The 27,936-nt window shown below is 43.4% G+C and overlaps 3 protein-coding genes across 5 annotated transcripts in view; 2 read left to right on the top strand and 1 right to left on the bottom strand.

The window, feature by feature from the left end:
- Window positions 1-19,755, top strand: part of iqgap2 (IQ motif containing GTPase activating protein 2) — a 53,117-nt gene extending 33,362 nt beyond the window's left edge. The window contains exons 20-39 of one of the 3 annotated variants that reach the window (XM_042100920.1): window positions 773-856; window positions 1,042-1,113; window positions 1,223-1,292; window positions 1,486-1,694; window positions 1,919-2,071; window positions 2,487-2,650; window positions 3,035-3,259; window positions 4,031-4,171; window positions 4,536-4,620; window positions 6,450-6,682; window positions 8,663-8,795; window positions 11,099-11,201; window positions 13,171-13,312; window positions 15,479-15,566; window positions 16,134-16,346; window positions 16,701-16,861; window positions 17,098-17,241; window positions 17,987-18,095; window positions 18,706-18,860; window positions 18,907-19,755. In XM_042100920.1, coding sequence (XP_041956854.1) covers window positions 773-856; window positions 1,042-1,113; window positions 1,223-1,292; window positions 1,486-1,694; window positions 1,919-2,071; window positions 2,487-2,650; window positions 3,035-3,259; window positions 4,031-4,171; window positions 4,536-4,620; window positions 6,450-6,682; window positions 8,663-8,795; window positions 11,099-11,201; window positions 13,171-13,312; window positions 15,479-15,566; window positions 16,134-16,346; window positions 16,701-16,861; window positions 17,098-17,241; window positions 17,987-18,095; window positions 18,706-18,819 — 2,643 coding nt within the window. In that variant the 3' untranslated portion in view covers window positions 18,820-18,860; window positions 18,907-19,755. Of the gene's footprint in view, window positions 1-772; window positions 857-1,041; window positions 1,114-1,222; window positions 1,293-1,485; window positions 1,695-1,918; window positions 2,072-2,486; window positions 2,651-3,034; window positions 3,260-4,030; window positions 4,172-4,535; window positions 4,621-6,449; window positions 6,683-8,662; window positions 8,796-11,098; window positions 11,202-13,170; window positions 13,313-15,478; window positions 15,567-16,133; window positions 16,347-16,700; window positions 16,862-17,097; window positions 17,242-17,986; window positions 18,096-18,705 lie in introns of all 3 variants that reach the window. The other 2 variants (XM_042100919.1, XM_042100918.1) reach the window with 2 other exon arrangements.
- A 174-nt stretch (window positions 19,756-19,929) lies between these two features.
- Window positions 19,930-23,076, top strand: f2r (coagulation factor II (thrombin) receptor). The gene is made up of 2 exons (XM_042100916.1): window positions 19,930-20,221; window positions 20,832-23,076. Exons 1-2 carry the CDS (start codon window positions 20,134-20,136, stop codon window positions 22,010-22,012), a joined length of 1,269 nt encoding a protein of 422 aa, XP_041956850.1. The 5' UTR covers window positions 19,930-20,133; the 3' UTR covers window positions 22,013-23,076.
- An 814-nt stretch (window positions 23,077-23,890) lies between these two features.
- The window catches only part of si:ch211-130m23.3 (uncharacterized protein LOC558547 homolog), a 43,196-nt gene continuing 39,150 nt past the window's right edge, over window positions 23,891-27,936 (bottom strand). The window contains 6 exon segments of the mRNA XM_042100917.1: window positions 23,891-24,927; window positions 25,362-25,460; window positions 25,662-25,690; window positions 26,114-26,192; window positions 26,966-27,036; window positions 27,452-27,506. Coding sequence (XP_041956851.1) covers window positions 24,898-24,927; window positions 25,362-25,460; window positions 25,662-25,690; window positions 26,114-26,192; window positions 26,966-27,036; window positions 27,452-27,506 — 363 coding nt within the window. The 3' untranslated portion in view covers window positions 23,891-24,897.

Below are 27,936 nucleotides of genomic sequence, written 5' to 3'. Positions count from 1 at the left end.
TGTATACTACGTATTTCAAATACATGTTGCCATCCCTGGCAAAGGCTGCAATTAATCATGCAGCTTGCAACTCTGTCAGTGGTTAATCTTGTCACATCTATGGTTTTTATATTCATGTCATCCTCTTTGTGAAAGACAGTGAAGCTCACCGAACAGGAATGCTGTGCTTCTCATGCAGTAGGCATTCTCACCAATTAGAAGTGGCCCAACTTAAAACGAAATCTGCAATATTGAACTGAAGTTAGACATTTAAGAAATCATATCGCAAATCAAATCGTAATTGGAATATCTGTCAGAAAATCACAATTAGACATTTTCCCCAAATTGTGCAGCCCTATTTTCAATTGAGAATATTCAAAGCCAATTTATTTTTCATCAACAAGGATTGGTCATTGAGGTTGCAAACTGAGGAATAATGTTTGACTCACAGACTGTGACTCTTGACTCCAGGACTGCAACTTGTCAAGATGAGAGACCAGCTGACTCATATGTTTAAAAATACAAAGGAAGATATACTGCGGAGTGACATATTCCAGCAAGAATGTTGTCCATACAGTACAAATCTACAGCTACATGCTTCCTCTTCCAAACATGTACAGCAGAGACCCTGATATGTTTTTGTTTTTGTCCTGTTTGCCATTCCTGGAAGCTATAGGAAGTGATGTGTCAGTTCCATAGTGTTTGTGTATGTGTTTAGTGACGATGATCTTTTATTTATGGGATTTATTTGCTTGTGTATGTAAACAGTAAATATGATGATGCTTTTGTGCAGGCTTCTTGGAAGGGACATAAACAGAGGAAATCCTACAAAGAGAGACTGAACACACTTCAAAGCAATGTGGGCTCAGCAGTTAAGGTAATGTGTACAGTTTAGAACCCGTCATACAGTACATGTCATACGGTACTTGAATATTTTTAAAGTCACATTTGGCAAGTTGGAAAGTTATTTTGGTTGACAGAATGAATGCATTGAAGCTTAAAGAATGATTGCTTTTGATGTTTGCCCGGCTTTAAAAGTAGTTCTTGTCTGTCTGCCTTCAGATTCAGTCTTTGGTGAAAATGTGGATTGCCAAAAGCAGGTACACTAAAAGGCTGCAGTACTTCAAAGACCATGTAAGTCATGATGGCACAATCCCAGCGATCTTTCATGGCATGCTATTGTCATGTTAGGGTGTCCTGTGTCCTGATGGTATCTTTTCCTGGTTTTGTTGTGTCTGGATAGGAGAAGGAGATTGTGAAGATCCAGGCCTTCTTAAAAGCAAACAAGGCTAGAGATAACTACAAAACACTCAGTAAGTAGAATATTCCCACTCTTCCATTTTTATCTGGTAGGTGCAAGCTATCTAACAGCTCTCTGTGTTTGTGTGTGTGTGTGTGTGTGTGTGTGTGTGTGTGTGTGTGTGTGTGTATTTGCTTGTGAATATCTATGTGAGAATGTACTGTATGTATGCCTGTGTGCTTATGGTTTGATTCCCTGTGTTAAAGCTGGGGCCCAGGACCCCCCTCTGGCAGTGGTGCGGAAGTTTGTACACCTCTTGGAGCAAAGCGACCTGGATGTCCAGGAGGAGCAGGAAGTGACACGGCTCAGGGAGGAAGTGGTCACCAAAATCCGTTCTAACCAGCAAATGGAGAAGGACTTGAATTTGATGGACATTAAGATTGGCCTGTTGGTGAAGAACAGGATCACACTACAGGTATGGCTTTCACTTGTGGTGCATTTGATTTAATACACTGGCTCTCAAACTTACTCAGACAGCAGTGATTAGGTTTTGTATTTTTTTTTTGAATATATCAAAAATGTAATGAAAAGTCTTCAGCAATGTACTGTTATTGTATTTTTCACTTGCCAACTTAGTTACACCGCTGATGTATGACTAAAGTGATATCAATTTTCACACTCTGCTTGCTCCTAAACTAGGATGTGGTGTCGCACAGCAAGAAGATGAAGAGCAAGAAACACAAGATGAGCAGTGAGGGCTTGGCCGTGGGGGCCCGACAGGGCATTAAGGGCCTGAACAAAGGCAAGAGGAGGCGACTGGAGGCCTACCAGCACCTCTTCTACCTGCTACAGGTCAGGCTGAGACGCCATCTTTTTCTCACTGCTCACATCCGCTTCAGTGGCTTCTCCATCTCATGTGATTTTTAGTTTAAAGGCAGTAGTGGTTTGACGGCTAGCTACCCGTTGACCCACCGTTGATGGGTCAGGGAATGTTTATGGTCCGAATTGGTTGACAACTCAAAAGGGAATTTGAAAGTTAGACTTTCAGTAGGTGACAACAGAAGTAAATGTTGGCAAAGTATTATTTAAAGGCTACAGTACTTATAATTCAGGGATTATCAGATGGTTCATTGAGTGTATTTGACAATGATGGAGAGTGTTTTATCATGTACAGTGTAGTCCTCCTCCTTTTTGTTGCATCATTGAATGGCTGTCTTACTCTGTATAGTATATTGTACAAATGGTATGCATTGCATTTGTCTCGTAGACCAACCCATCCTACCTGGCCAAGCTCATCTTCCAGATGCCTCAGAACAAGTCCACCAAATTCATGGACACGGTGATCTTCACCCTCTACAACTACGCGTCCAACCAGCGTGAGGAGTTCCTCCTGCTGAAGCTTTTTGAGTCAGCTCTCCAGGAGGAGATCAAGTGAGCCATCTCCACCCCCACACTTCCCAAAACCCTATTACACTCTTCATATTCAAAAGATGAGGCTGTCCATGATGTTTTATGGAATACAAGATGGTCTGTAGATATGTTTTCCCTCTGTTCAAGAATGTGTCTGGATGATGTGATTTATCCAACATTGCTAGAGGCTCATTCAGAGAAGTGCTATAGAGATGATGATGTACCTGATGCACAAACAGTCTGTTCCCAGAACTGTTGGTTGTTTTTGATAAACAGGGTACAATTTGGGGGGGGTGGGGGGTGTTGGGAAAAATATGGATACTTGCATCAGTGTGTCATAATATATTTGTGTTTAAAAGTGTGTTTATTGTGTTAAGTGTTGTTTGGTTTTGTGCTCCTCGTCAGGTCTAAAGTGGATCAGATCCAAGACATTGTGACGGGAAACCCCACGGTTATCAAGATGGTGGTGAGTTTCAACCGAGGCGCTCGCGGTCAGAACGCCCTGCGCCAGCTGCTGGCCCCCGTGGTGAAGGAGATCATCGAGGACAAGAGCCTGGGCATCAACACCAACCCTGTGGACATCTACAAGGCCTGGGTCAACCAGCTGGAGACACAAACCGGACAGGCCAGGTGGGCAACAAACAAGCTCTATTTCTTTCTATATGTCTCTGTTTCCCCCTCTCTGGAATATGGCATGCACGCACACACACACACACACACACACACACACACACACACACATACACACACACACACGCACAAACACACACAAACAGACACACACACACGCACAAACACACACAAACAGACACACAATTGCAAAAATCTTAATCATAATTGGACAGGCTCATGTTCATATTTGCTTGCTGGATGTGTTAAGATAACTATGTGTACTGTAAGCCTCTTACTGCATTATTTATCTTTACCTCCATGGCCACCCAAACCATGAACATTTCATTATATGCCTTCATCTCATTTGACCTGTCTTTGAGACACATGTGTATATTAAACTCTGTCCTGTATACAGGTACTCACATGTACTGTATACAGAGGTATACACACACTCACATTGCATGTATGTTTCATGTTTATGTCTCTGTGACGCACTCTATCTCTCACACACACATGTTTGCATAGCACACACACACACACATAGACAGGCTGTGCATTGTATGTATACATACACAATACACTGTGCTGCTCATCAAAACCAAAATGATAATCTGAATATAAGTTTAAGATGTTTTCCCCCTATCTGTTCCAATATTTATTTACTCCTGTTTTTGACCTCCCAACAGGGGATATCAATCATTTTTAACAAAACACAAGCAAAATTCATTGTTTTAGTTGAATTTTGTTGTTTATTCAGGTCATAATTATTATTATTAATTACTATTATAGTAACCTGCCTTACGAGGTGACTGCTGAGCAGGCTCTGTCCCATGAGGAGGTACGGACCAAACTGGATTCGTCCAATCAGATGCTGTGCACGGTGACGGACAAAGTGCTCAGCTCCATCACTTCCTCACTCGACAACATTCCGTAAGCCTTAGATTCCCAGAAATAGCAAACCGAATTGTTTATCTGTAATGTCATTTTGTGTGTACTGCATGAGTCCGTTTATTTTGTTGTGCAGCCTTTAAGGCATCCATTTTGCCCACAAGGGGTCAGTATTGGTGTGTGGCCAAATGCCTGAGAACATCTGTCATTACTTTTGAACAGTATGCCACTATCATGTCACCACTCGGCTGCTCGGCTGCTGTTTGTCAACATCTGTGTGTATTTCCATTAGACCAGAATGTAAGCATTTGCAATGTTTCAGAATGACGCTTGTGTTTTCATGCTGTGCATTGTGGGTCATGTCCACGCGGGCCATTTCACGCTGGTGTTTTGTCTTTGCATGTAGCTATGGCATGAGATACATTGCAAAGATCCTGAAGAACACGCTCCACGAGAAGTTCCCAGACGCCACGGAGGACGAGCTACTGAAGGTCAGGAGCTGGACTTCGTGCACATCATTTCATCCTGTACTGTACTGGGGGGGAGGCCTGGGAGTTGTCAGGTCTACCAAGTAACAGCTGCAGCTGGCCCCCTCAGTCCCACTCTCTGGCAGAAAGCTGAGTTCCTGGGCTCCTTGCTTGAGGCTTTAAGCTTATTAGCAGATGATTTGTAGATTTGTATGTCTCAGAGATGGACAAACTGTGCGAAACTAAATGTTCCTCCTCCCTGGTGACTGTGAAGGAAAAGGCTGCAGTGAGGAGCCAGAGTCATGTTGGGTCCTTGAGTTCATCTTCAGAGCGGGGAGTAAAATGATAATGGGGTTTTGGTGCCTTTTTGAGAGCTCTGTTTGTCAGCTTTGTTGTAAACGTGTGATGGATCCTATAAACAATTTACATAGAGTCGTTAGTGTGGGAAATGCTCTTAAGGGTTGCTCACACCAAGAACGATAAAGCTAATATGAATGTTTTCATCCACACATAAACTATAGTGATATCAACATCGTTATACAACAGCAAGATATTGTCAGGGTCAATTTCAATTACCGTATTATTATACAGGGTTCCCACAGTGATGGAAATCCTGGAAAAGTAATGGAATTCGACATGTATATTCCCATTCCCAGGCCTGGAGAAATCATGGAATTCAGTAAATTCATTGAAAGTTTTGGAAAAGTCATGAATTGTCATTTCCTAGGACGCATAGGCTTTGCCAGAGCCCCTTTACCGGGGCACGTGCCCCAGTAGCGAACTGCTGTGCTCCAGTACAATCTTAAGTTCAGGTTCAACTAGTTCCTGTATTTAGCAGCGACATTGTATTTAAATAATAAAGGGAAAAGAAAGGAATGTGATCAAAATCGAAAAGTCAAAGCAAGATATTAAAGGAGCAACGCAAAATTTAAGCAGAGAGACGTACGTGAGTGTCCTTATTCAAAGATACATGTAGGCTGTTATGTTAGTGCAAATAGTATGAGAGTCAAGAGTAGGCCTGATTCTACTCAAATGAAATAGTAAATGAACACAGGTAACCACTTTGACATCATTTCATGGAGCACTGAAATGTATGCTCTATTTTTGACCATTTCTGAAATTGTGAAATTCTTCAATCATGCTTTGTGATTGTGAAGTTATTGCTGTATCATCATAACTATTTTACCTGTGTGTGCATGGCTACATTTCTAAAGTGCAAAATAGTTTAGGCTACAGCACACATATCTCCATATAGAAACAAGCAAGTGAAATCTTTTAATTTCTTCTCAAAGTGCACCAGATTGATGCATTTAAACTTTAAAATGTATAAATGTACAACATGTTTTCTTCCGGGGGAGCATCCCCCTGTACAACCTTACCGTATATGGGGGGAGGGGGGGGCATGTGTCCCAGGGCAGTTTTAGGTAGTGATACATCAACTCACATCGCTTCCTTCATAGATATATAATAGTTTCATCCAGTCTTGTCACTTTTCATAATTGACCCCAACCTGTGGTGTACAGTAAGCAAATTTATACTTGTGGAAATTTCATTCAGGGTCATCCTAAAGTCATGGAAATTTGGAATTGTCTGTGAAAATGAGTGGGAACCCTGATTTATAGTTCTTGGTGTGAACAGCCCATAACCAAATAGAAATTAAAAAACGGTTTAGCTTAGTCGTGTACGATAGAGCCTTGTCATTGTTGTTGCATGGTGCAGGACAGACTCAGACTTCACTTCAGTCACTAGTGCTGATGGTGTATGTGTGTGTGTGTGTGTGTGCGTGTGCGTGTGTGTGTGTGTGTGTGCACATGTTTGTACTCTATGTGCATGTGTGTGTGTGTGTCTGGCAGATCGTGGGGAATCTGCTCTACTACCGCTACATGAACCCGGCCATCGTGGCGCCGGATGGCTTCGACATCATCGACATGACGGCGGGCGGGACACTGCACTCGGACCAGCGGCGGAACCTGGGGTCTGTGGCCAAGATGCTGCAGCACGCCGCCGCCAACAAGTTGTTCGAGGACGAAAGTGGCCACCTGACCTCCATGAACCAATACATCTCACAGACCTACCAGAAGTTCAGGTGAGACCGACAGGCAGAGGGAGATCGAGGGAGAGGGAGATGATCTCTGATGTTGGCCTCTTCATGAAGAAAGAGGCTGAAACTTGGACAGTTCTGGCTTAGTATCTAAAGTTCTATTTAGATGGGATGAAATTACCAGGATTATTACCGAGCTAAGTAATGACAATAGCTCATGTGTATTGTACAATTGCACATGTGTGAGTGATTTTATTCATTCTTGGATGTCTCTAAAGCACAGGGCGATGAAATACATCCATTGTGCGATGCTGTTTGTGTAATTAAGAACAACTTTATCACTGTAGTTCACACCAGTGTCTGAACCAGAGGCCGTGAACTGTACGAGAATGTATTTTCTCAAAACAAGTGCTTAATCAGTGACTACACAGAAAATTCCAGGAATCCTTGCGTCAGGTAAAAAGGGTAGAAATTCACACTATGTGCCCGGTAGCGGACGGGTCACCACAGGGTAGAGGCTACGCACACCAGATCCGAGAGAGCTGGGCCCAGGAGGAGGGAGAGGAAGTGGGCCTTTGTGTGAAAGTGTGCTATCAGCACATGGACAGTAGGGAAGGATCGGAGCGGGAAAAGGCAGAGCGGAGGGAGCACTGAAAGGTGGCAACATGGATGTGCAGCCTCGCGCTCTCTTCCTCGCCCTCTCCGTCTCCCCCTTCTCTCTCTCTCTCTCTCTCTCTCTCTCTCTCTCTCTCTCTCTCTCTCTCTCTCTCTCTCCGCTTACTGCATCCCTCTCCCACTGCCCCCATAGCTCCCATTCTCTCTTCCAGCCTTCTATCCCCCTTTACCTCATTCTCTCTTTCCTTCTCTCCCTCCCTTCCCCCCTGCCTCACTCTCTCTATCACCCTCCTTTCACTTTCCCGTACCCCCCCCCCTCTCCCTTCTTACTTTCATTCTCTCTCTCTCTCTCTCTCTTTCTCTCTCCACTCCCTGTTTCTCCATCTGTTTTGACCCCCTCCCTGGCCTCTGTCACTGGTGCAGTGAGTCATGTCTTACTGGTAGTCACACGGCTCCCTGTCTCTGTGTATGTCTGCGTGCTGTGCTGCAGTGCCCCCCCCCCCCGCCCTCGCCTCCCTGTGCTCTGCACCCATGGCTGCATCTGCCGATCTAATTAAGACATTACGGAGGCCCTGCACCCACTCAAGAGCTACAGTCTGCCTCGCTGCCTAATGCTTTCCCTCGATCAATGCAATGTCCACTCTGTATTTGAAAGGGAGGAAAAAACAATTAGGATGGGAGAGCATGATCATTTCCCAGACACCTTTGGTGGGTACGTACTGTAATGACAGGATAGCAGGGAGCACTGAATAAGGCTAAAATGGAGAGAGGAGGTTGGGATTGTGGCTCTGTAGTGCAGTAGTGAGTGGGGTCCTATTCCAATAGTGTCTGGATGTTGTCTGGTGGTGTATAATGATTAGATATGGAGTATTGAATTAATGTTAATGCATGTTAAACTGGAGATAGGAATATGAGAGGTCTAGTGGCTGTCTTGTTTAGCACTTTTTAATAGGCCATACTGTACATGTTTTGGAAAAATGTTTTCTGGACATGTAAGAAGGGACCTGGACCCCAAAATCTAAGTTGCTTTATAAAACACTGAAGTGAGTAATTCCTAGAATGTTCCACATGGTAAGATGGATGTCATGAGTCACAAACTCCTTGAGTAATCCACAGCAGGACAAATGCACTGTTAAGCCTGAGAATAGGTCTGTACGAGAGTCAAGTCTTGGCCTATACCACCAGTTTTATAGGTGCTTATTCAGTTGAGACGAATCAGTGTTTTTTCTGGAGTTTTTTTTTGCATTGCAGAGACCCACATTTAAGTGTTTCATTTCTTTTCGCAAATTGCATTTCTATATTGTCACTGGTGGTGACTGATTGGCTGAAACTTGCCCGCTGCTCAGCATTTCTGCTGTTCTCTCTCTCTCTCTCTCTCTCTCTCTCTCTCTCTCTCTCTATCTCTCTCAGGGTCTTCTTCCAGGCTGCCTGTGATGTGCCCATCCCCGAGGAGAAGTTCAACATGGACGAGTACTCGGACATGGTGACGCTCAGCAAGCCCATCATCTACATCTCTGTGGACGAAATCATCAACACGCACTCAGTAAGGGCCTCATCCCCCACTGGGGACCCCATTAATCCACCGTCTGTGAATGGCTTTAGGGCTGTATATCTGCTGTGAAAAAGAGCTCTCCTTCACACTTCAATTCAAATAGAGGATTAGAACACAGAGTAGGGATTAGTCAGCCATACGTAGTGATCATTAGGTCCACCCCAGTGATCTGAGGAGTCAGACGTTATGGGATTAAAGTAACACAATGTAGGAATCCCCCTTCTCTGTCAACTTTCACTGTATTGGGTACCCATTTAGCGCTTAGAGGGTACCCACTTCGTCTAAAACCGACAAAAAGGGTCATGATCCTACCCGTGACAAGTGTTACATATTGCAATACCTGGCATTGCAAGCACACATTCTCTGTGGCATAAAAATAAGTTTGAAGACATTCGTTTAAGGTTTAAGAACTGCATTGTATTGCTTTAAGACGCATTTAAGGCGTAATGTGCCTGGGAACAGCATGTACATTGTTTTGAGAATATCACTCAGTGCTTTAAATTAGATACCTGATGGCCAATTAGAGAAGACGTGACTGTTGAATTATAAGCATTAGTCAAAAGAGCTGTATAGTCATCATGAGTGTGTAATCTGTTGAAAATGCTTGGAAATCGTGCTGTAAATGTTACCTGGAAGCCGTTTACTGTAGTTCATTGGGATATGATTTCTGCTGAGGTGCTCATAATTGCTGAAAGCAGAAGGTCACATAGCAGATGCACAACTTCCCCCATGCTGACTTGTCATTTTTCTCAGGGTGTTTACTATGATCCACTGCAATGGTAGTAACATGCTTTCATTTTAGTAGGGGGGGTTGTCATGCATTAAACCTCCGTGACTCATGACAAGGTGTGAGTCACTGAGATGAGTGAGTAAGCTGGACACACACACACACACGCTCACACACATGCACACGTACACACACGTGGCTATTGCTGATTCATTATTGACTGGTTTTCTGTGACAGCTCAGTGAAAGTCAATTCACAGACCCACACATAGACACACACACACACACGGAGAGAGGACCGTTCTCAGTGTCAGCCCTATAGATCCCCATTAAGAGGAGGCCCAGTACAGTCTACCTTCTGGCCCCTCACGGCACACTCACACCCCACACTATCACACCGGTGACCGTCAATCACCCAGGCCTCTTTTACACACACTGTCTCCATTCCCTTCCCCACACCCTCATTTTTCTCATGCTCATTTGCTCTGTCTGTCTGCCTGTGCCTCTTACTCCTCTCCCTCTCTTCATCCTGCTTCCCTTCTCTTCATCACCCACTCACACACAACACAGACAGAAACACACATCATCTTTGTTTTCTGCTCCGTTTCCCTGACCAGACGTTACCTCTCTCTGCTTTTCTGTCCTGTCTGTACTGCCGCCCGTCTCTGGTGTACACACACACACACACACACACACACACACACACACACACAGCCTGATCTGTTTCAGATGGCTGAGCTGGAAACTGTTCACTCTGATGTCAGTTCCATGTCTGACTCCTTCCCTCGCCAGCCCTTCCAGGCTGACTAACAATGAAGCCATTTCCCGCCCATCTCGAACCCAGCCCGTGAGCCACATTAGGTTCTGATCAGCTCATCTGGGTCAGCCGGATTTCCCCTCTCTGTCCCTGGGCTGGCAGGGGATCTGCCAGAAGCGAGATGGGTCCGTCTCACGGGCCTGGGAGGGGTCGCAGTAACCAAATCCCAGCTGGACGAGAAGAGGGATTCGCTCAGGCCTTAATGTGGTGGAAAGAATGACTCGATTCCGTCAACTCCTTTCTTCTAATGATTGCAGTTCATTTACTTTGCAAAGCAGTTATTATTTCTGCACAGCAGAATAACAATGAAAGCCCTAGCAACAGTATGATAACGACGGCTTTACACCCTGTTTGTCAATGCATGCGTGCGGGAGGGAAGGATGTGGTGTCCTCTGTTGAAAGGAGGAGTGGTGATCTTTCTGGAAGGATCAGGGATCCTAAATCTCTGTGCTTCTCCTCCTTTTATGCTGCTGGAGCATAGAGAGCAGGGGCCGAGTTACCTAGCAATCCTCACATGTCTCTCAAACACTGAAAACAGTTTGGTTTTTCTCTCTCTATCTCTCTCTCTCTCACACACACACACACACACACACGGAGAGAGGGAGAGAGAGAGGCCTATGCTGATGTTGGAAAAAATGTCATTGTTTATGAAGAATTACCTAAAAACCATCACAGCAGTTTTTCTCAGGTTAGATTTGGTTTGTTTTAAGGTGACCTTTAATGTGTGTGTGTGTGTGTGTTCGTGCCTCAGCTTGTTTTAGAACACAAAGAAGCCATTTCCCCCGATCAGAATGACCCCCTGCATGAGATTCTGGACGACCTGGGAGAGGTGCCGGACGTAGAGGCTCTGCTCGGTACCGTTCTTCATATACTCCTTTCTCCTTTGAAATGCAGCACTTTCATGGAGCTATGTATTCCCTGTAGTTTTGGGGTGCAGTGTCCCTGTACTTTTGTTCTTGCAGTGTCCTAAAATAAGTTTGCATAACGGGTAGCTCCCAACCAAAACTTGTGGAACAATAGAACCATAATCGTTGACAATGAATAGGAAGCTGCTTCAGAATAATTCAGTTGAGCCTTGCCTGAATAAAATAAAATACCTGACTGTCTTGCTAGCAGTAATTAAATGAGAGACCAGTAAGCCCATATTGTACTGTGTACACTGTATGTACCTGCATACCGTAAAACTCCAAATAATAGCCCGGGCTTTTATTTTCCCAAATCGCCAAACTGCACCGGCTAGTAGGCTATTAGAGACAGGCGTCTATATGAGACAGGCCTTTAATTCCCTTTACACAAAACTTTTCCTCTGCAAAGATGGAAAATATTATCGAATTAATTATTTCAAACACACTGAATGTCTACCTATATGACTAGGCTATCTGATGACAATTACAGATCATCATTCATTTAGTGTTGAGATGTTGTTCATTGAGTGAGACAGTAAGATCCAAATAGCAGGGATAGCCAGAACAGATGAAACACGTTTTAATTACGTAATTTACAAAGAGATCGTATCACACTGAAAGCTCATATTTTGCCACTAGCAAATAGCCTGTATCGGTCCTTTGTCAAATACAATTGCATTATCAGCCCTGACCAACACCGTTCAGGAATTATTTATGCAAAAGTGGAACGTGCTTAATGTTTAATTCTCCCTCCTTTTCGGCACGAATGAAACAGCATGAGCGAGCATGAACCATATTGTTTCTCCCGTTTTGTATTTGCCAAATTTGACAACAGTCTACATTCAAATCATAGCCTACTTCCAGGCACGCGGGAACATATTTTTGACCAGGGGTGCTGAATAACAAAATAATCATGGATGTCCGACGATTTCTCCCCCAGCATATGATTCGAATATAGACAGCTAAATACGCCATTTCACCGCCGTGTATGAGTAGGCTAGGTCTAAGAGTGAGAAGTTTTATAATGCCCTGGGCTGCCACATTCCACTGCAACTATGCGCAGCACTTGCCACTCTGACTCATCAATAAAAACTGTGCGTGCACACACCAGTCCCATAGAAGCGCACTTGACTTTACATCATTAACCTATTTCAGTATATAGCCAGAGAATGTCCGTAGACGGGCTCTGATATAGCCTAGTCTAAGGTAAATTCCTTTTCTGACTTCTTTCTCTGTATCGCCATGGCATTTAGAATAAAGAATAACGTTCGCAAACCGTTCTGGTTTTGTTGGCAGCATAAAAACAGGCTTACCATCAGCCTATCCGCAAATTTTAAACACAAGGGATGAATTGAACGATGACAAAGTCGGACATAAAGGCATAGTTCATATTGAAAAAAAAAAGCTATACAATTTGGAACTCTAGCTTTTCACCGCAGTCTTTTAATGCCATAATCACGTGCGGAGTCTGCGCCATACTTAAGCCCAAATCACACCCAAGATTCGCGACGAGATGAGCAGCAACTTGATGCAACATTCTAAAACCTTGCAACTGTGACCAGACAAGGTGAATGGTTTGCGACGGCTTGCAACGACGTGCAACATCTAATTCACACTGCTGCTCCTTTCTGTAACGGTTTCGTGTCATTGCGAATCTTTAAACAGACGATCTGACGGGTTTTAGAAGATTAAATACAACCCGAAACTAAAAAACAGACCAGGCCTCTACTGGAGACCGGCCTTTAACCCAAACCTGTAGCCACGACAGGCGTTTAAAAGAGACAGGCGTCTCTTAGGGACTCGGCGATTATTTGAAGTTTTCCGGTATGTACCATATATATTATATGCATACACAAAAGTTAAGCAGGACTTCATCAGACTCTTCAGAAGTAACCTTTCTCTGTTCTGAAACAACCAGGTGAGGGGGCCATAGACCCCAATGACCCCAACAAGGAAAGTGTGCTGACCCAGCTGGCCAAGACGGAGATCTCCCTGAACCTCACCAACAAGTTTGAGCTGCTGGAGGGAGACGACAAAGACACAAAGGGCCTGATGATGAAGTGAGTTCAGATGCCCACTCTCACACCCTTACACACACGTCAGCACTGGTCATTGCTACAGGATGAGGCGCTGTCCAGCCAGCCTCTGTTAGGCTCCATAAAACACATTAAAAAGGTGGCCAAATTTCAGGCATACTGTATATTTAAGCAATAAGCTTAAACAGGCTGTATAGGCTGTAGGTTACACTGATTTTACAATAGCTAAGGGGCGTCGTTAGGCACCACGTGCTAGAGGAGTGGCTTATTGCTTTTCCAAAATGGTTACTAGAAATAGCTGGCAAGATTTCATAAAATAAAGGCACAGCAATGACAAATGTAAAGATTTATTCATAGATAATCATTCTTGGTTGCCAAACCATGTCGAGATGCAGCAATTCTATCTTTTGTATCAGTTTGTGGTGGAACAGTAATTTAGAACAAAACGTGGTCAAGGTGTACCTGTAGATTTATACTGGATTTTACAACGGCATCGAACGCAATTCAACCAATCCTAATCAAGGATCAGAGCTATCCGTTTTAGAAGACCAAGTTGTTTAAACGTGCAACGTTTCCCCCCACATAACATAACATAACACTGTTACGGTAACAATGGTTTCAGAGTTTTAGAGAGTCCCTATACAAGCAGACTTTTTAAATTAATTCTTAAATCTTAATTAAATCATGTTTTATTTGTTTTTACTGTGTGTGTTGTGATCATGGTTGCACTGTATGTTTGATGGGTACACACTGTACTGGTCATTGCATGTATTTGTTGTAGCTGTAGTCACATAGGTAACCTCTTTTTTTCTAGGTTGCCTTTTTAAGCACTGGCTAGGGACAACACATAAAAACACAGATTGGCCCATACAGCAAACTCTGGCTTATTTGCAGTACTTTTGTTTATTGATTAATGAGCACTGTCTCTATTAATAACAGTAATAAAGGCCATGGGCTCTGCTGTAGAACAGCAAGTGCCAACAAGTGCCTCAATACTATTGGTATCTATCTCTCATTCTTTCAATCTATCTCTCTTTCTTTCTCTCTCTCTCTCTTACTCTTACACACACACACACACACACACTCACACATAACCACAATCACACTGACTCACACTCAGATGTGTACACAAATTTATTCTCACTCTCTCTCTCATTCTGTCTTTTTCGGTCTCTTCTCTCTAACATTACCACAGATGTGAAGGCCATTACACAAACCTTCTCTTGGAACTGCAGGGGCCGTTGCAGCTGTTCAATCAACGAGACTGCGCTCCGTAGCCGGTAGCCTAGCAGAGGCATGTTTAGCCAAACAGTGCTCAAGCTACGGAGAGTCACGTCCTTTCGACAGTGACCCATCGCTCAGTCTTTTCTGCAGACAGTTCTGGGTGCTGGATTCCAGGCACGTTATATAAATAAGCCCTGTGGGCCACTCGTTTCCTCCTCTGTTATCGTCCAGTGGCAGGTCAGGAGTCCGTGTTCTTCCCAGCCCCCTATCTCGTCCCTCTCGTGATGGGAAGGGAGAGGAAGTCACAGGAAGTGACAGGATGCAGCCATAATGTACAGCAGAACTGCTGCGTTAACTGTGTCCTCCTAGGCCCCAGCACATACGTCTCGTTCACTCTCTCCCTCCCTCTCTCTCTTTCTCACTCATACACTGTCTCTTTTACTGGAAGATCAACATAAACATAAATGCACATATATGTGTTCACTGCACTTACTAACACAGCCACAACTATTTATTTGTACTTTGCATACTTAACCGAGGGCACTGGATGGAAGTTCAGATAGCTTCTTTTTTGGCTGATGTTTTGGAAGTTGGGGATAAACCTTGGAAGGATATTTAGGGCAGAAGGGTCTAGCACCGTGCGTAGGAAAGAGGAAGTATGAGTCAGCCCTGCCCCCCCCACCCCACCCCCCGGTCCCGGCAGAGGCCAGACACTTACGTGAGTCTCTATTGTCCATGTGTTAACACTCTCCACGTCCAAATGGACAAGAGCATCAACACCAGAAGAGCGGAAACAACACAAACGTTCCTCTGTTGTCACTCTGTTTCTTAATGCTGCACACATTTTTTCGGACATATCTTCAAATGTCTCTGTTGTCACTGTCTGATAAATGGTGGTAAGTACTGAATTGAGAGGATTCAATATATGTTTACTGTACTGTATGTTTTATTATGTTCTCTGTGCAGAACCAAGAAGCTCATTGTGGATGTCATAAGGATTCAGCCTGGAGAGACCCTGACTGAGATCTTGGAGACCCCAGCCTCTCCTGCGCAGGTGAGCTCCTAGCAGCACATTCAGATTGAGACGGTTATGCTTACAATCAGTTGTGCAAAACAAAGCATTACGATGGGTACTCAGTCATATGAACCTGTTGAGGATCAAAATGCTAGTGGACTCACACACAATTTTGTGGGTAACTTAATCAGTAGAAAGGACTCCTCAAAACTGTGTAGAGAGGTTATAGTCTTGATATTTTCCCAGTTAGCTCAGTCTAGCCTCACCTCGGTGGGAGTCTGTGCTATTTGCAAGTCTGATAGAGTCTGGTCAACAACTCATTTCCCATGAGAGCTTAGAGAGCATCTTTCAGTAAACCTATACGTAAAAGGCAAGAGGGGGCCTGGTAACTCAGTTTGACCCCATGTCAGGTAATTTGTAGGCGGCTTAAGAAACATTCCAGTTTACTCGTCAGACCCTTTCTGATAAATGTATAGGCTCCATTAGCCATAAGTAGGTGAAGAGAAAAACATCTGCCATATGATTAAACATATAGATATGGACAATGTTTAGTCAGTGTGAATTAACCGTGTGAATGTGTATGTGTGTGTGTGTGTGTGTGTGTAGGAGGTGGACCACACTAAGCTGGTGGAAAGGCGCGCGGAGCAGGACGCCAATGCTCCAGAGGGCCTGAAGAGCACCCAGGCCGCCCTGGAGGACCGCCAGCTGCCCCTGGAGCAGAAGAAGAGGAAGATTACCCGCAACCTGCGCACCCTCGAGCAGGCCGGCCTTGTCCGCGGCTCCAACAAGTACCAGGACGTCATCAATGAAATCTCCAAGGTAGTGCCAGTGCTGCTACTGTGCTGTCTCTGCCACTGATGCCTTGAGATGGATAAGCTGAGAAGGATAAAGAATTTAAAACAGCACAGTGAAATGCTTACTGCTACAGTTTCTAAATATTACAAAAGAATAGCAAACCATGAATGTAACACCGTGGCAGTTACTCAACCTTATATTCTCAGTGTAACTAAAATAAACGCCTTCAGTTGTAATTAGTTTTCATTTCCATTGTCATTGTCTAATGTGGGAGTTAGTGGAGATGTTACTTGACCTGATACTAAATGGCAGTGGAAGTTAAACCAAAGCACATGAATACAAAGCTTCTGATGATTCTTTCCTTCTGGTGATTGACAGGACATTCGGTACCAGAGGCGCTATAGACAAAGACGGAAGGCCGAGCTGGTTAAGCTTCAACAGACACTGAGCGCCCTGAACTCCAAGGCAGCATTCTATCAAGACCAGATCAACTACTACGACACTTACATCAAAACATGCTTGGACAACCTGAACAGGAAGTAGGTTCAGATCATATGTAAAATGCACTGTCCATTCATTTCACTATGACTCAATATTTAGTTGACTGGATCATGATCAGGTTTCCTAATTTGTAGATAAGAAAAATGTGAGATCATGTTTTTGCTAGATGCATAAAATTCATGACCATGGTATTGCTTATCTATGCCTCAACTCCAGGTAAATGTCCTTTGTGTGTGTGTGTGTGTGTGTGTGTGTGTTCACGATCATCTTTTAGAAATGCTCGTCGCTCCATCAAGCTGGACAGAAAGGGGGATGATAAGGGCAGCCGGAAGTCCAAGCAGCAGTCCCTCAAGTACACTGCTGCCAGGCTCCACGAGAAGGGCGTCATCCTGGAAATCGAGGGCCTTCAGACCAATCAGTGAGTCCCGCACCTCTCATACTCCTCGTCTCGTCTCTCCTCCACTCCCCTTGTCTCGCTCCTCATCTCACCTTTCCTCTCTCCCTCGTCTCTTCTCCCTTCTTTTCTCATCTCCTCTTTCCTCCTCTCCTCTCCTCCTCTCCTCTCCTCCTCTCCTCTCCTCCTCTGAACCCACTGTGAGGCCTAGCATATATATGTGTGTGTGTGTGTGTGTGTGTGTTGGGGTTGGTGGGGGTTGTCTTGATGTGTGTGGCATGCTGTGTCAGCTTATTGCCGTGATGACCGGAGAGAGCCACGCTCAGCTGAGAGGGTCTTCCTGCCCTCTCCATCCTGTTGGCCATCCAGTAGGGGATTTCTGAGAATTCCAAAGCGCTCGCATACTCTGGTTGTCTCAGAGGGACTGACCAGAAGGAAGTGCCATGAAATTGCCTTTGAGGAAAGGGTACTTCTAGCCCCGGTGAACTGAAATAGTTATGTTCAGTAAATGTTTGTGTTTTGTTGCTTTTTCAGTATTCCTATGAGGCAATTCCTTTTATGGGAATGCCACACAAAATTGTTTTGCCAGTCGTGCAACTCCCAGACTTGGACGGTGTACAGAAACAAGATCTTTTTATTATGTTCTTTTGATTTCCTGCAATATGTTTTGTCTTTCTTTTATTATTGTAAAAACAACTGTGAATAAATAATCTAACAATGAAGGTTAACTAGTGTGCTGTTGCTTTTGTCATCTTACATCTCATTTCAGGTTAAAGAACATCATGTTTGACATCTCCCCCTGTGAGGAAGTTGGGGACTTTGAGGTGAAAGCCAAGTTCATGGGAGTGGAGATGGAGAAGGTGCAGCTGCATTTCCAGGTAACGCTCATTCGTCAGCCAGACAGGGTGGGCACACACTGCAGGGACAGATCCTGCGGATGGACACATGCATACACACACACACACACACACACACACACATACACATACATACAGAGCATGCACCCTAGCACGCACGCACGCACGCACGCACGCACACACACACTCTGCCTGCTCATCCATAACCTCTAAACACAGGAGGTTGCCTAATAGATATCTATCTAGTGGAACACTAAGAACATTTTATGTGTGTAGCTTTATTAGAGCATTGTCATATCAAAACTGTACTGAGCTATGAGGTATGAGCAGTTAAACCTAATCTTGAATAAGGCTGAACGACTGGTTATTGGAAGCTATATATTGGGCCAGTGTGGCTCCAGGTTGTTTCTAAGCTGGTCTATGATAATATAGCCAACCCGTGTTGATGAACTATAACTTTTTAATAACCTTTTTTCGTAAGATTAAACCAAATTCACCTCCACAGAAAATGCCGTTTAAGCTTTCATCTAAACCCATTGCTATAATTGGCTGAGCTGAAGCTCTCCTTATAAGATGGTGCAGTGACCCTGAATTCCTCCCAGTTTAAACACTGCATCCTCCCCTCCCACAGGACCTGCTGCAGCTGCAGTATGAGGGAGTTGCAGTCATGAAGATGTTTGACAAGGCCAAAGTCAACGTCAACCTCCTCATCTTCCTTCTCAACAAGAAGTTTTATGGGAAGTGAATGGATGTGTGTTTGTAGGTATGCACATGTGTGTGCATAAGGTGTGTGTGTGTGTGTGTGTGTGTGTGTGTGTGTGTGTGTGTGTGTGTGTGTGTGTGTGTTGTATGGACACAGTGTGTGTAACTGGAAAATCTTAAAGGTGTCACCTAAAGAGGTGGGGTGAGTGTATGCTCACAAGAAATGCCAAAGAGGTCACATATCATTTATACCAAATGCTTGGTGATGTGATTGGAATGTGCCTTTCCATCAAAGCAATTTTGTAAACAAGACAGAAAAATGTTGACGTTTTAGATTAATGTGGTATTTAATAAATCATTGAATATTAAATTATATGTTTTAAATGGTATAATGCTAAAGCTAGAAATCTAACAAGGTAGATAATACCTGACGTTAATCTGGCACTGGTTTAAATATTTTATGTTTCTCATTTCTCCTGTCTACTTCCATCAAAATTAAGTGTGTTGCACAATAAAAGGTTATTAGGTATTGTCAAAAGGTTTATCAATGGCACATTGTTTGTTTTGTTCTAAAGTCTGTCACTTTGTTTCTCACTGGTTGTATGTGTGACATGATTCAATCAACCATTTTGTCATTTAATGTCAATACTTCTTTGGTCACTTGTAAAAAAAAAGGAAAAAAGAAAGCGATTTTAATGAACTGCATAACGCACTACTGCCTCCTGCAATGGACCGTAAAATAGTCACTGGAGTTGAACATTTCCTGCTGTATCAGACTGGCCTGTGGCAATTCTCACACAACTGGTGCCTTGAAGCTCTTATCGAAGAAACTGAGTATGTTTTAAGTATATATTTGACGTGTTGTCTTTAGAATGTATGCTTTTAAACATAACTGTGTCGACGTGTTGTAAATTAAACTGATTGTAAGGATTTATAAAGGAGACATCTTTAAAAAAAAATAAAAAATAAACTCACTCTACTTTGCAATGTGTCTCTCCCTCTCTCTCTGAATGTTTGTGTGGCTGCCACATAGGACGTGGGAGAAAGCGCTCAGCAGTTGCGTAGTTGCCAGATCAAAAAGGCAGATAATGTCCAGGCCAAAGTTGTTCACATTAGTGCAAGTGGGCGTTTACATTCAAGCCATAAAACGATGGGAAGCAATAATTCCTCCTCTCGCTCCCTGACCGCAAAACGTGTGTCGGGACCGATGTGTGTAATCCTCTGCATGAATGTTGGTAGGCTACGGACAGTTTTTTGAGTAGAAATAACGGAAAATCATTAAAACAAGACCCGACTTTTACATTTAACTGTTAAGGTTAAACAACGTTTGTGTAAACTCTAGTACCTGTTGAAGACGATGGCTCAAACCATACTTATACGGACCTTCATTCTATTGGTATTTTTCGCTGTGGAGTCCTCCACAGCTACGATTAATACTGTTAATGGTAAGTGGACATTTGTGAAGTTTATTTTAGTTCTTACCGGTAGTTTAGTAGGATACTTACATTTCCTGTTTTCTTGGTTATCCTTTCGGTTTTACACAATTAGCCTATAATGCGTCCCAGCATAGTTAACCTAGTTAAAATGGTACCACCTCAATGCCTAGCCTTCATTGAAGGTAAAAAGATCACAGGAAGCCTTGAATTTCAAATCAGCTAAAACACCTGTAGACTAGGCTACTGGAAGACAAAAAAACTAAACAATTTCTTGCGTTCACTCACACGCTTGTATTGCCTCTCAATAAACCTTGATTGTTGACCATATTGTATGAATGTTCATTTAGTTTTAGTTTTTCTGCAATTAGCCTACCACAAAATAATTGCATTACCTTGCAATTCATTTGAATTTCCCTATGCACGCTACGAGGTAACAAGTGAGGCGTAATTCTGTTTTTTTCTGTAGCCTATTAACTAGGCTACTACGAGATTTGTCGTAATGTAGAAAAAATGATGCCTTTTAAATTCACGACACGATAAACTTAATTTATTTTAAAAATCTACCTTGTCATTGGACGTTTTAAGGTATAAATGTTTTATGTTGGCACCTTCTCCTCAGGTACTAGGAGTATTGTCAGGACATTCGCTGGACATTTCCTGACCGTTAGGCCTACAGACGAGCCCATTGACTACCTGGATGTCCAAGAAGGTAGTGGCTCAGGCATAGATCCAGCGCCCAAAAAGACATCTGGCCACCACCATGAGGTGAAGAAGCAATACTACATAAGTGAAGAGGCCAAGCAGTACCTCACTGGCCCTATGGTGACAGTCTTCATTCCCACCATGTACCTTCTAGTCTTCATCATTAGCGTACCTTTAAACCTCCTGGCAGTTGGCATGTTCCTGCGTCGAGTCACGCCCAAGAAGCCGGCAGTGATCTACATGCTTAACCTAGCCTTTGCCGACCTGCTGTTTGTACTGCTCCTGCCCTTCCGCATCTCCTACCACTACCACGGCAACAACTGGATTTACGGCTCGGGTTTGTGCCGCGTCGTCACCGCGGCCTTCTACTGCAACATGTACTGCTCCGTGCTCCTGATGATGTGCATCAGCATCGACCGCTTCATGGCGGTGGTCTACCCCATCGACTCACTGGTGTGGCGCAACCCGCGGACGGCCAGCGTGGTTTGCGGGGCCATGTGGGTGCTGTCGGTGGGCGGCGTGATACCGCTTGTCACCTCGGAGCAGACCATGCACCTGGCGGACATGGACATCACCACGTGCCACGACGTGCTGGACATCCACAAGCTGCGCACCTACTACCTATATTTTTTCCCCGTCTTCTCTGCCCTCTTCTTCTTCATCCCCTTCATCTTCACCACCGTGTGCTACGTGCGCATCATCCAGGCGCTATGCACCGCCGACGTGGCGAACGGTTTCAAGAGGACGCGCGCCATCTTCATGGCCATCACCGTGCTCACCGTCTTTGTGGCGTGCTTCACGCCGACCAACATCATCCTGCTGGCGCACTACGTGCGCTTCACGCACCACCACACGGAGAGCTCGTACGCCGCCTACCTGCTGGCCATGTGCCTGGGCAGCGTCAGCTGCTGCCTGGACCCGCTGGTCTACTACTTTGGCTCGTCGCAGTGTCAGAAGCAGGTGGCGACGCTACTCCGCTGTGGGAGCGCCTCCAGCCTGGAGAGGGGCTCGCAGACCAGCAGCAGCACCACCCGGACCAGCAGGATCGATGCCATCAAGAGCAACATGAGCAGCCAGTACAGGAAGCTGATGGGCTGAGCCTTTTGCCCCAGAGTTGACGCCTGGCGGAGCATCGAGACTGACATGGGGGTTGTCTGTGTATCGGGGACTGAGTCAAGGGATCTAGTGCCAGGGATGCTAGTTACCCTGGTCATAGACTAGTGTTTTCAATTCAGCTTCAGGGCATCCAGAGCATGCCATGTTTTGGGCTCTGTCTGCTCTAAAACTCCTCAAATCCAGATCAGATCCAGAGTCTGCCATGATCTTTGCTAGGTTAGGAGTGAAGAGCAGTGAGAGATCCAAATCATGTAGTAGCAGTGTTTAGAAATTACGGTGTTGCTGAAGGAGGGCAGGAATGGGGCAGGAGATGGCAATAATGATTTGTGAAATTGTGACCAATTATACGCCCTTTATATGGCTTTCAGTAGCCATTCACACTGGCTGGTACAGTGTTTTTTTTTGTTCTTGCCACTTTTGTGTATTGGTCCCAAAATTATTTGGACTCTAATTTTGTTTGAAATGGACAAAGACTACTGTAAGTAGTTATCAACATTAACCATCAGGTTTGCTACTTCTACAGTTTACATTACATTACGTTACATTACATAGCTAGCTTATATTTTTCAGTTTCTATGCCATATGTACAGTGTATCATACAGTTTATGTTTTTAGGCTCCTCGCATGGGCATGGCAACGGTCTATTTAGACCAGCCCCTGTCTGAAGGTTACATTCCAATTCTGAACTGAAGACAATGGCCTTCAGCATTTGTTTTCTTGGGGGAGTGGGGGTTGAAAGCTATACTGTTTAATTTGTTAACCATGTATATGTTGAGTCTTTAAGCTACAAAGATTTTCAACACTTTTGTTCATGTTTGCTCGGATGAACTGAAATGCTAGTAGCCAATATATATTTTATTGAGCTAACTGGGTAGGCTGGTCTGCCCACTGTTCATCAATGTGCAATGTGCCAAGTCTTCAGCTATATGTATGATGCTGAATATACCACAGCATCCATTTCCTCTTTTACCCAGCTCTTCCTATTTTAAAGTCCTAACACATTGCAGTTCATCCTAAATAAAGTATTAAAAACAATTACCACAATTAAGTAAGTGCTGTTGATGACTTCACAATGATATGACAATAGGTCGGCACAAATGTGTTGTCTGCCAGACAAAAATGCTAACAAATTAAAAAGGATTTCCCCCAACACATGCAATGTCATGTAGAATAGTATGTAAAATGTCATTGTAGTCTCCATCGTATTGCAAAATGTAACAAAATTTGAAAAATTGCAAAATGCGAATTTTGGCTACAGTAACAGACCATTTACACACATTTCCCTCTTGTTGGCACAAGCACTGCATGTCTGTGCATGTGCTGTGATACAACATTATCCACTGAGGATTCATAGGGGAATGAAAATATATCAGATAACTTCTCGCGCAGAAGTAAATAAGGGGAAGTTTGTTTGGAACATGTTCATCTCGGTAAAAGTGTGGTTTGCTATATTTTATAAAAAGAAAGGAGAAATAACTTGTTTATAGTGAAACTGAACAGGTACACCAGATACAAATGAACACAAATAGCTTTTTACTAACATACACACAGTTAAACACAGAACAAGATTTATGCTGGCATCCAAAACTTTTCAAAATATTTACACAAAGTCATTAAGATGCCCCCTAACTTCAAAATACCTACATATCACAAACAGAATTGTGGAGAAAAATCACAAAGGTACTGATGATTAAGTCATGATTGCGCAATTCTGACATTTGTGCAAAAATTAATACATGAACAAGGAACAGTGGAATAAAAAGCTAAAGTTAAAGCTTAACTTAAAACTTAACTTTCAACAGAAATGTCCAAGACTGAAGTGATGAATAAATAGTAAAACTGAAGAGACAACTTGATTACTGGGAAAGACAAAAGATTAAAAAAAGTGACTATACTGTAATGTTTGATTCATTGAATTCATTTGTTTTCTCATCAGACTTCCAACACTTGCCAAATTTCGTGATTTATCCAAGTCAGAGCTATGTTTACGATTCAGCCATGTTTTAATCCATCAGTGATAAACAAACAAATATCAATACCAATATCTGTGAGAATGTGTGCTTTGTAGTCATTTTATGATATAATTTGGAAATCAAGATACTTAATAATTAAATTAATAGTAAGGGAAATAATGATTGTCATGTTAATGCATTGGCAACAGATGACACCAGAAACACAACACATAACCAAACCCACAATACTGGAATGCCCCGTGGAGTAACACACTGATGCACACCCACATACACAGGATAAAAAATGGCGGAGAGAATTCCACTGAGAGAATAGCGTTGACTCTTGTCAGTTCACTGAAGGCTATTGTGTTGCTCTCATCTGGAATTCTGAGTTGCCACCATTTCTCATTTCTCAAATCTGAAGTCAGATCCATACAGCCACACATTTTACTTGAAATGAGTCTTCTTTTGTCTGTTTGTGTTGATGTGAGAAATGGTCAGTGATCCGGGATTTAAAAACCACAGACTGAGACTCCAGTAAACAAGTTTCCGGAGGACTCCATGTGCTGTCGTCTTAGAAACCGTTGTGTATATCTCAGAGTCTTTCTGGACGAATAGACATTGGAATGTGTAAACACAGTGACACAGATTTACATGAAGTTGTTTTCCTGTCCTCCTTACATATCCCTCCCTCTTTGACAGTTTTATTTGGCTTGCTGCATTCCTTTAGTCCTCCAGCTGAAGTCTGTGTAAGGCCATCACCACTTCACCAGGGACAAATAAATTATTGGGGGGAAAAAAAGAAAAAGTGAGCTGAATCCAGCTGCCCCCCTGGAAAAGATGACTTCAGTGGCCGTGGAAATCTCCTGTTGTCATGAAACACTTTCATTGGTCAGCCCAGGTTCTCTCCCCACCTCACACACTCATTGTCATGTTAGGAGAATACTGGAAACAAGACATTTCAGAACGTAGATAAGACACTTGACATTGAGCAGACATTTAGCATTAATCTGATTAATTTGATAGCAACTTGCACATGACAGCTGACCATGGGGAATGCAATAAACCGGTCACAGTTAGAGTATAGTGATACTAAGGGATGAAGAAGTTTGTGTAGGTTCTGTAGGAGTTAGGGTAAAGGGTAATTTACAGTAAGGTGTAATTGATAGTATAGGTAGTTGAAATACACATTTAAGTGTTTGGGCCAGTTTTTAGGGTTTATAGATGTTTTGCTAACTGTTTGTAGACGGTCTCGTGCGTTTATCTAAATAAAGCTGAACTTTTTCCCATTGCTTGCATGTTACTATTGTTTCACACTGCACATACTAGTGCTGGGGTTCCTAAAACTTGTAAACAGGCCATAGGAGGTGCTGACGTACACTCTCACTCTGGAAGGGATTCAGGAAGTTCCCTCCGATCTCGCCGTCATCTCGTGGCGTGCCTGGCTGATTACTCATGCTCAAGTTCCCAGGAGAGTTCTGTGGAGGAAACACAGCCACCCCCACACACAGACAGACACACAAAGAAAGAGAAAGAGAGAGAGACAAAATCAAAACAAATGTACCATAAACAAACCATAAACAAACATACTTTCAGTTCATCACATAATCACAGACACAATAACTGTCTGACTGCGTTAATTCTGAGTCAGTGAGAGAGTTAGGGCTCTTGGTCTTTACCTTGGGCAGACTGTCGATGTCACCAGATCCTGTGTACAATAAGACAAGTGGACGTATAAATAGCAAAATGACAAAAAAAAAACACCAAATACTGTAGTATCCAGGTATTTATTTGTAGTATTTTAAGTCTCACACATTTTAAATAATACTTCAAAACAGAGTGTCAAAAGCAGTGGTTTTCAGCAGAATTTTTGTGAACTGACAACACACTGGGGTCTGTCTTTAACATTCTTTCGCTGACCTTCAGGTCCTGCCCCCGCCTTCCCCTTCCCACTCACAACCCCTTTCCCTCTGGAAGCCTGGGTCATGAATTATGTCATCCGTTCGCCATAGACACAGATGAACAAGTGAGTACATTTATTGCCTGTGTGGGTGTACATGTGTGTGTGTGTGTGTGTGTGTGTGCCTTGTGCGTGTGCGTGTAAGCGCGTGTGTCAGTGCTCCCGCCATACCCAGTGATCCGTTCATGTGATGGGGCTCCATTCCTGTGATGCTACCCATGGGCCCCTCAGCTCCAGCACCCATAGGGAACTATGAACACACAACACAGGGACACATGCAATACCAAACACAGCCCTGTACAACAGTATACACACACAGGTGTAGGCGTCCAAACATAATAGTGTACTTCATTTCCCTGATAGTGTGTCAACACACGTCACCCCTCACAGTAGTGCTCTCTCATCTCGAAGTCCAGTCTTTTTTATAATAAAATACCAGTGTGCTGCAGTTTTTCCCACAGAGCAGTAGCAAACCAAACAGAATTAATCAGGTGATGTGTGACATTAAGTGTCTCGGTTTAGTTAAAATTAAACCTAAAGTCACACAGACGAATTGTGTGCAAAGCTAGACATCCTGGGAGATAACTGAAAGACTAATTACTGAATGGACATTTATATAACAAATAGTCTTACAGTATTAACAGATGACATATCGTTTTACATTTCAGTCTGCACACTGAAGACAGAGAATGATCACCACATTCATACAAAATAATATTTTAAAAGTCAATATTTACACTCTGTCACAGAATGGTTTGAAGAGAAGTCTGCTGCTTGAAATGCTGATTTATTTTAGATTTGTTAACATGCCGTAGATGATCTTTTAGTTTCCACATACGAGAAGCCATTCAAGTTCAGAAACATACTTAAGAGCATACTTAATTATCTGATTGTTTAACACTCTGTAAAGCGCCATGAGACATGTGCAATGTTTTGGTATTAAATTGAAATTGAAGAGCAAGGTCACTCAAGCACTTGATGGTACCCAGTATCCCAGTAATAATTGCACTGATGCATACTCACATTTGGTCTGTTTGCAGCTGGGGGGCCTGTGTTAATTATGGTGTACATGTTGTCTCCAGAGTTTGTAGATTCTAAAAAGGGTGGAAAAGTATCTAACAAGTGTTGCTCATTGTTACAGCTCACCGACAGACAGACAGACAGACAGACAGACAGACAGACAGACAGACAGACAGACAGACAGACACACACACACACACACACACACACACACACACACACACATACACACACACACACACACACACACAGAAAAGGGAGACACACAGAGCATGCACAAACATCCCCACACACACACACACTCTCTCTCTCTCTCTCTCTCTCTGTCACATACACACACAATGCTACGTTTCAACCACCGGGTTCAATACCCGGCTTCCACCGTTGTGCCCTTGAGCAAGGCACTTAACCCTGAGTTTGTCCGGGGATAATGGCCCTTGTAATATTGGATAAAAGTGTCTGTTAAAATGAATAAATAAATAAATGTACCTGCTGGACTCGGCATTATGGGTGTACCAGGGGGACCCCCCCCTCCAGGTGGTCCCTGAGGTGAAATGAGAGGATAAAATAACTCATGTTACACACACACACATTTATATCAGCCACTGAAAATAAAGACCAGAAAGACCTCTTCATTCCTAAGACCAGATAAATCAGCTTTGCATTCATACGAATTAGAACCAAATTATATATTGGTGTGCCAATATTTGGCCGATATACGCTAGTCGATCTACGGGCAGGTAGGCATTTATAATGACCAATAAAATTATCTGCAGCTACCCACCCCCTCATTTAGTAAAATATCTAAAACATAAGAAATGCAGAGGACATGTCCTTTATGGTAGATATGGGCATGTCAGCAAATACAGGAACCCAGTAGTCAATCATGATGTTTTGGTACAACTGTCTTTTGCCCGTGCAGAGGCAAATTAATCAAGCTATTTGAGGTACAATAATACCATCTGTACAGTTTA

The sequence above is a fragment of the Alosa sapidissima genome, chromosome 8 (assembly GCF_018492685.1).
Source record: "Alosa sapidissima isolate fAloSap1 chromosome 8, fAloSap1.pri, whole genome shotgun sequence".
Taxonomy (NCBI): Eukaryota; Metazoa; Chordata; class Actinopteri; order Clupeiformes; family Clupeidae; genus Alosa; species Alosa sapidissima.
This window is presented reverse-complemented; position numbering and strand designations above follow the sequence as displayed.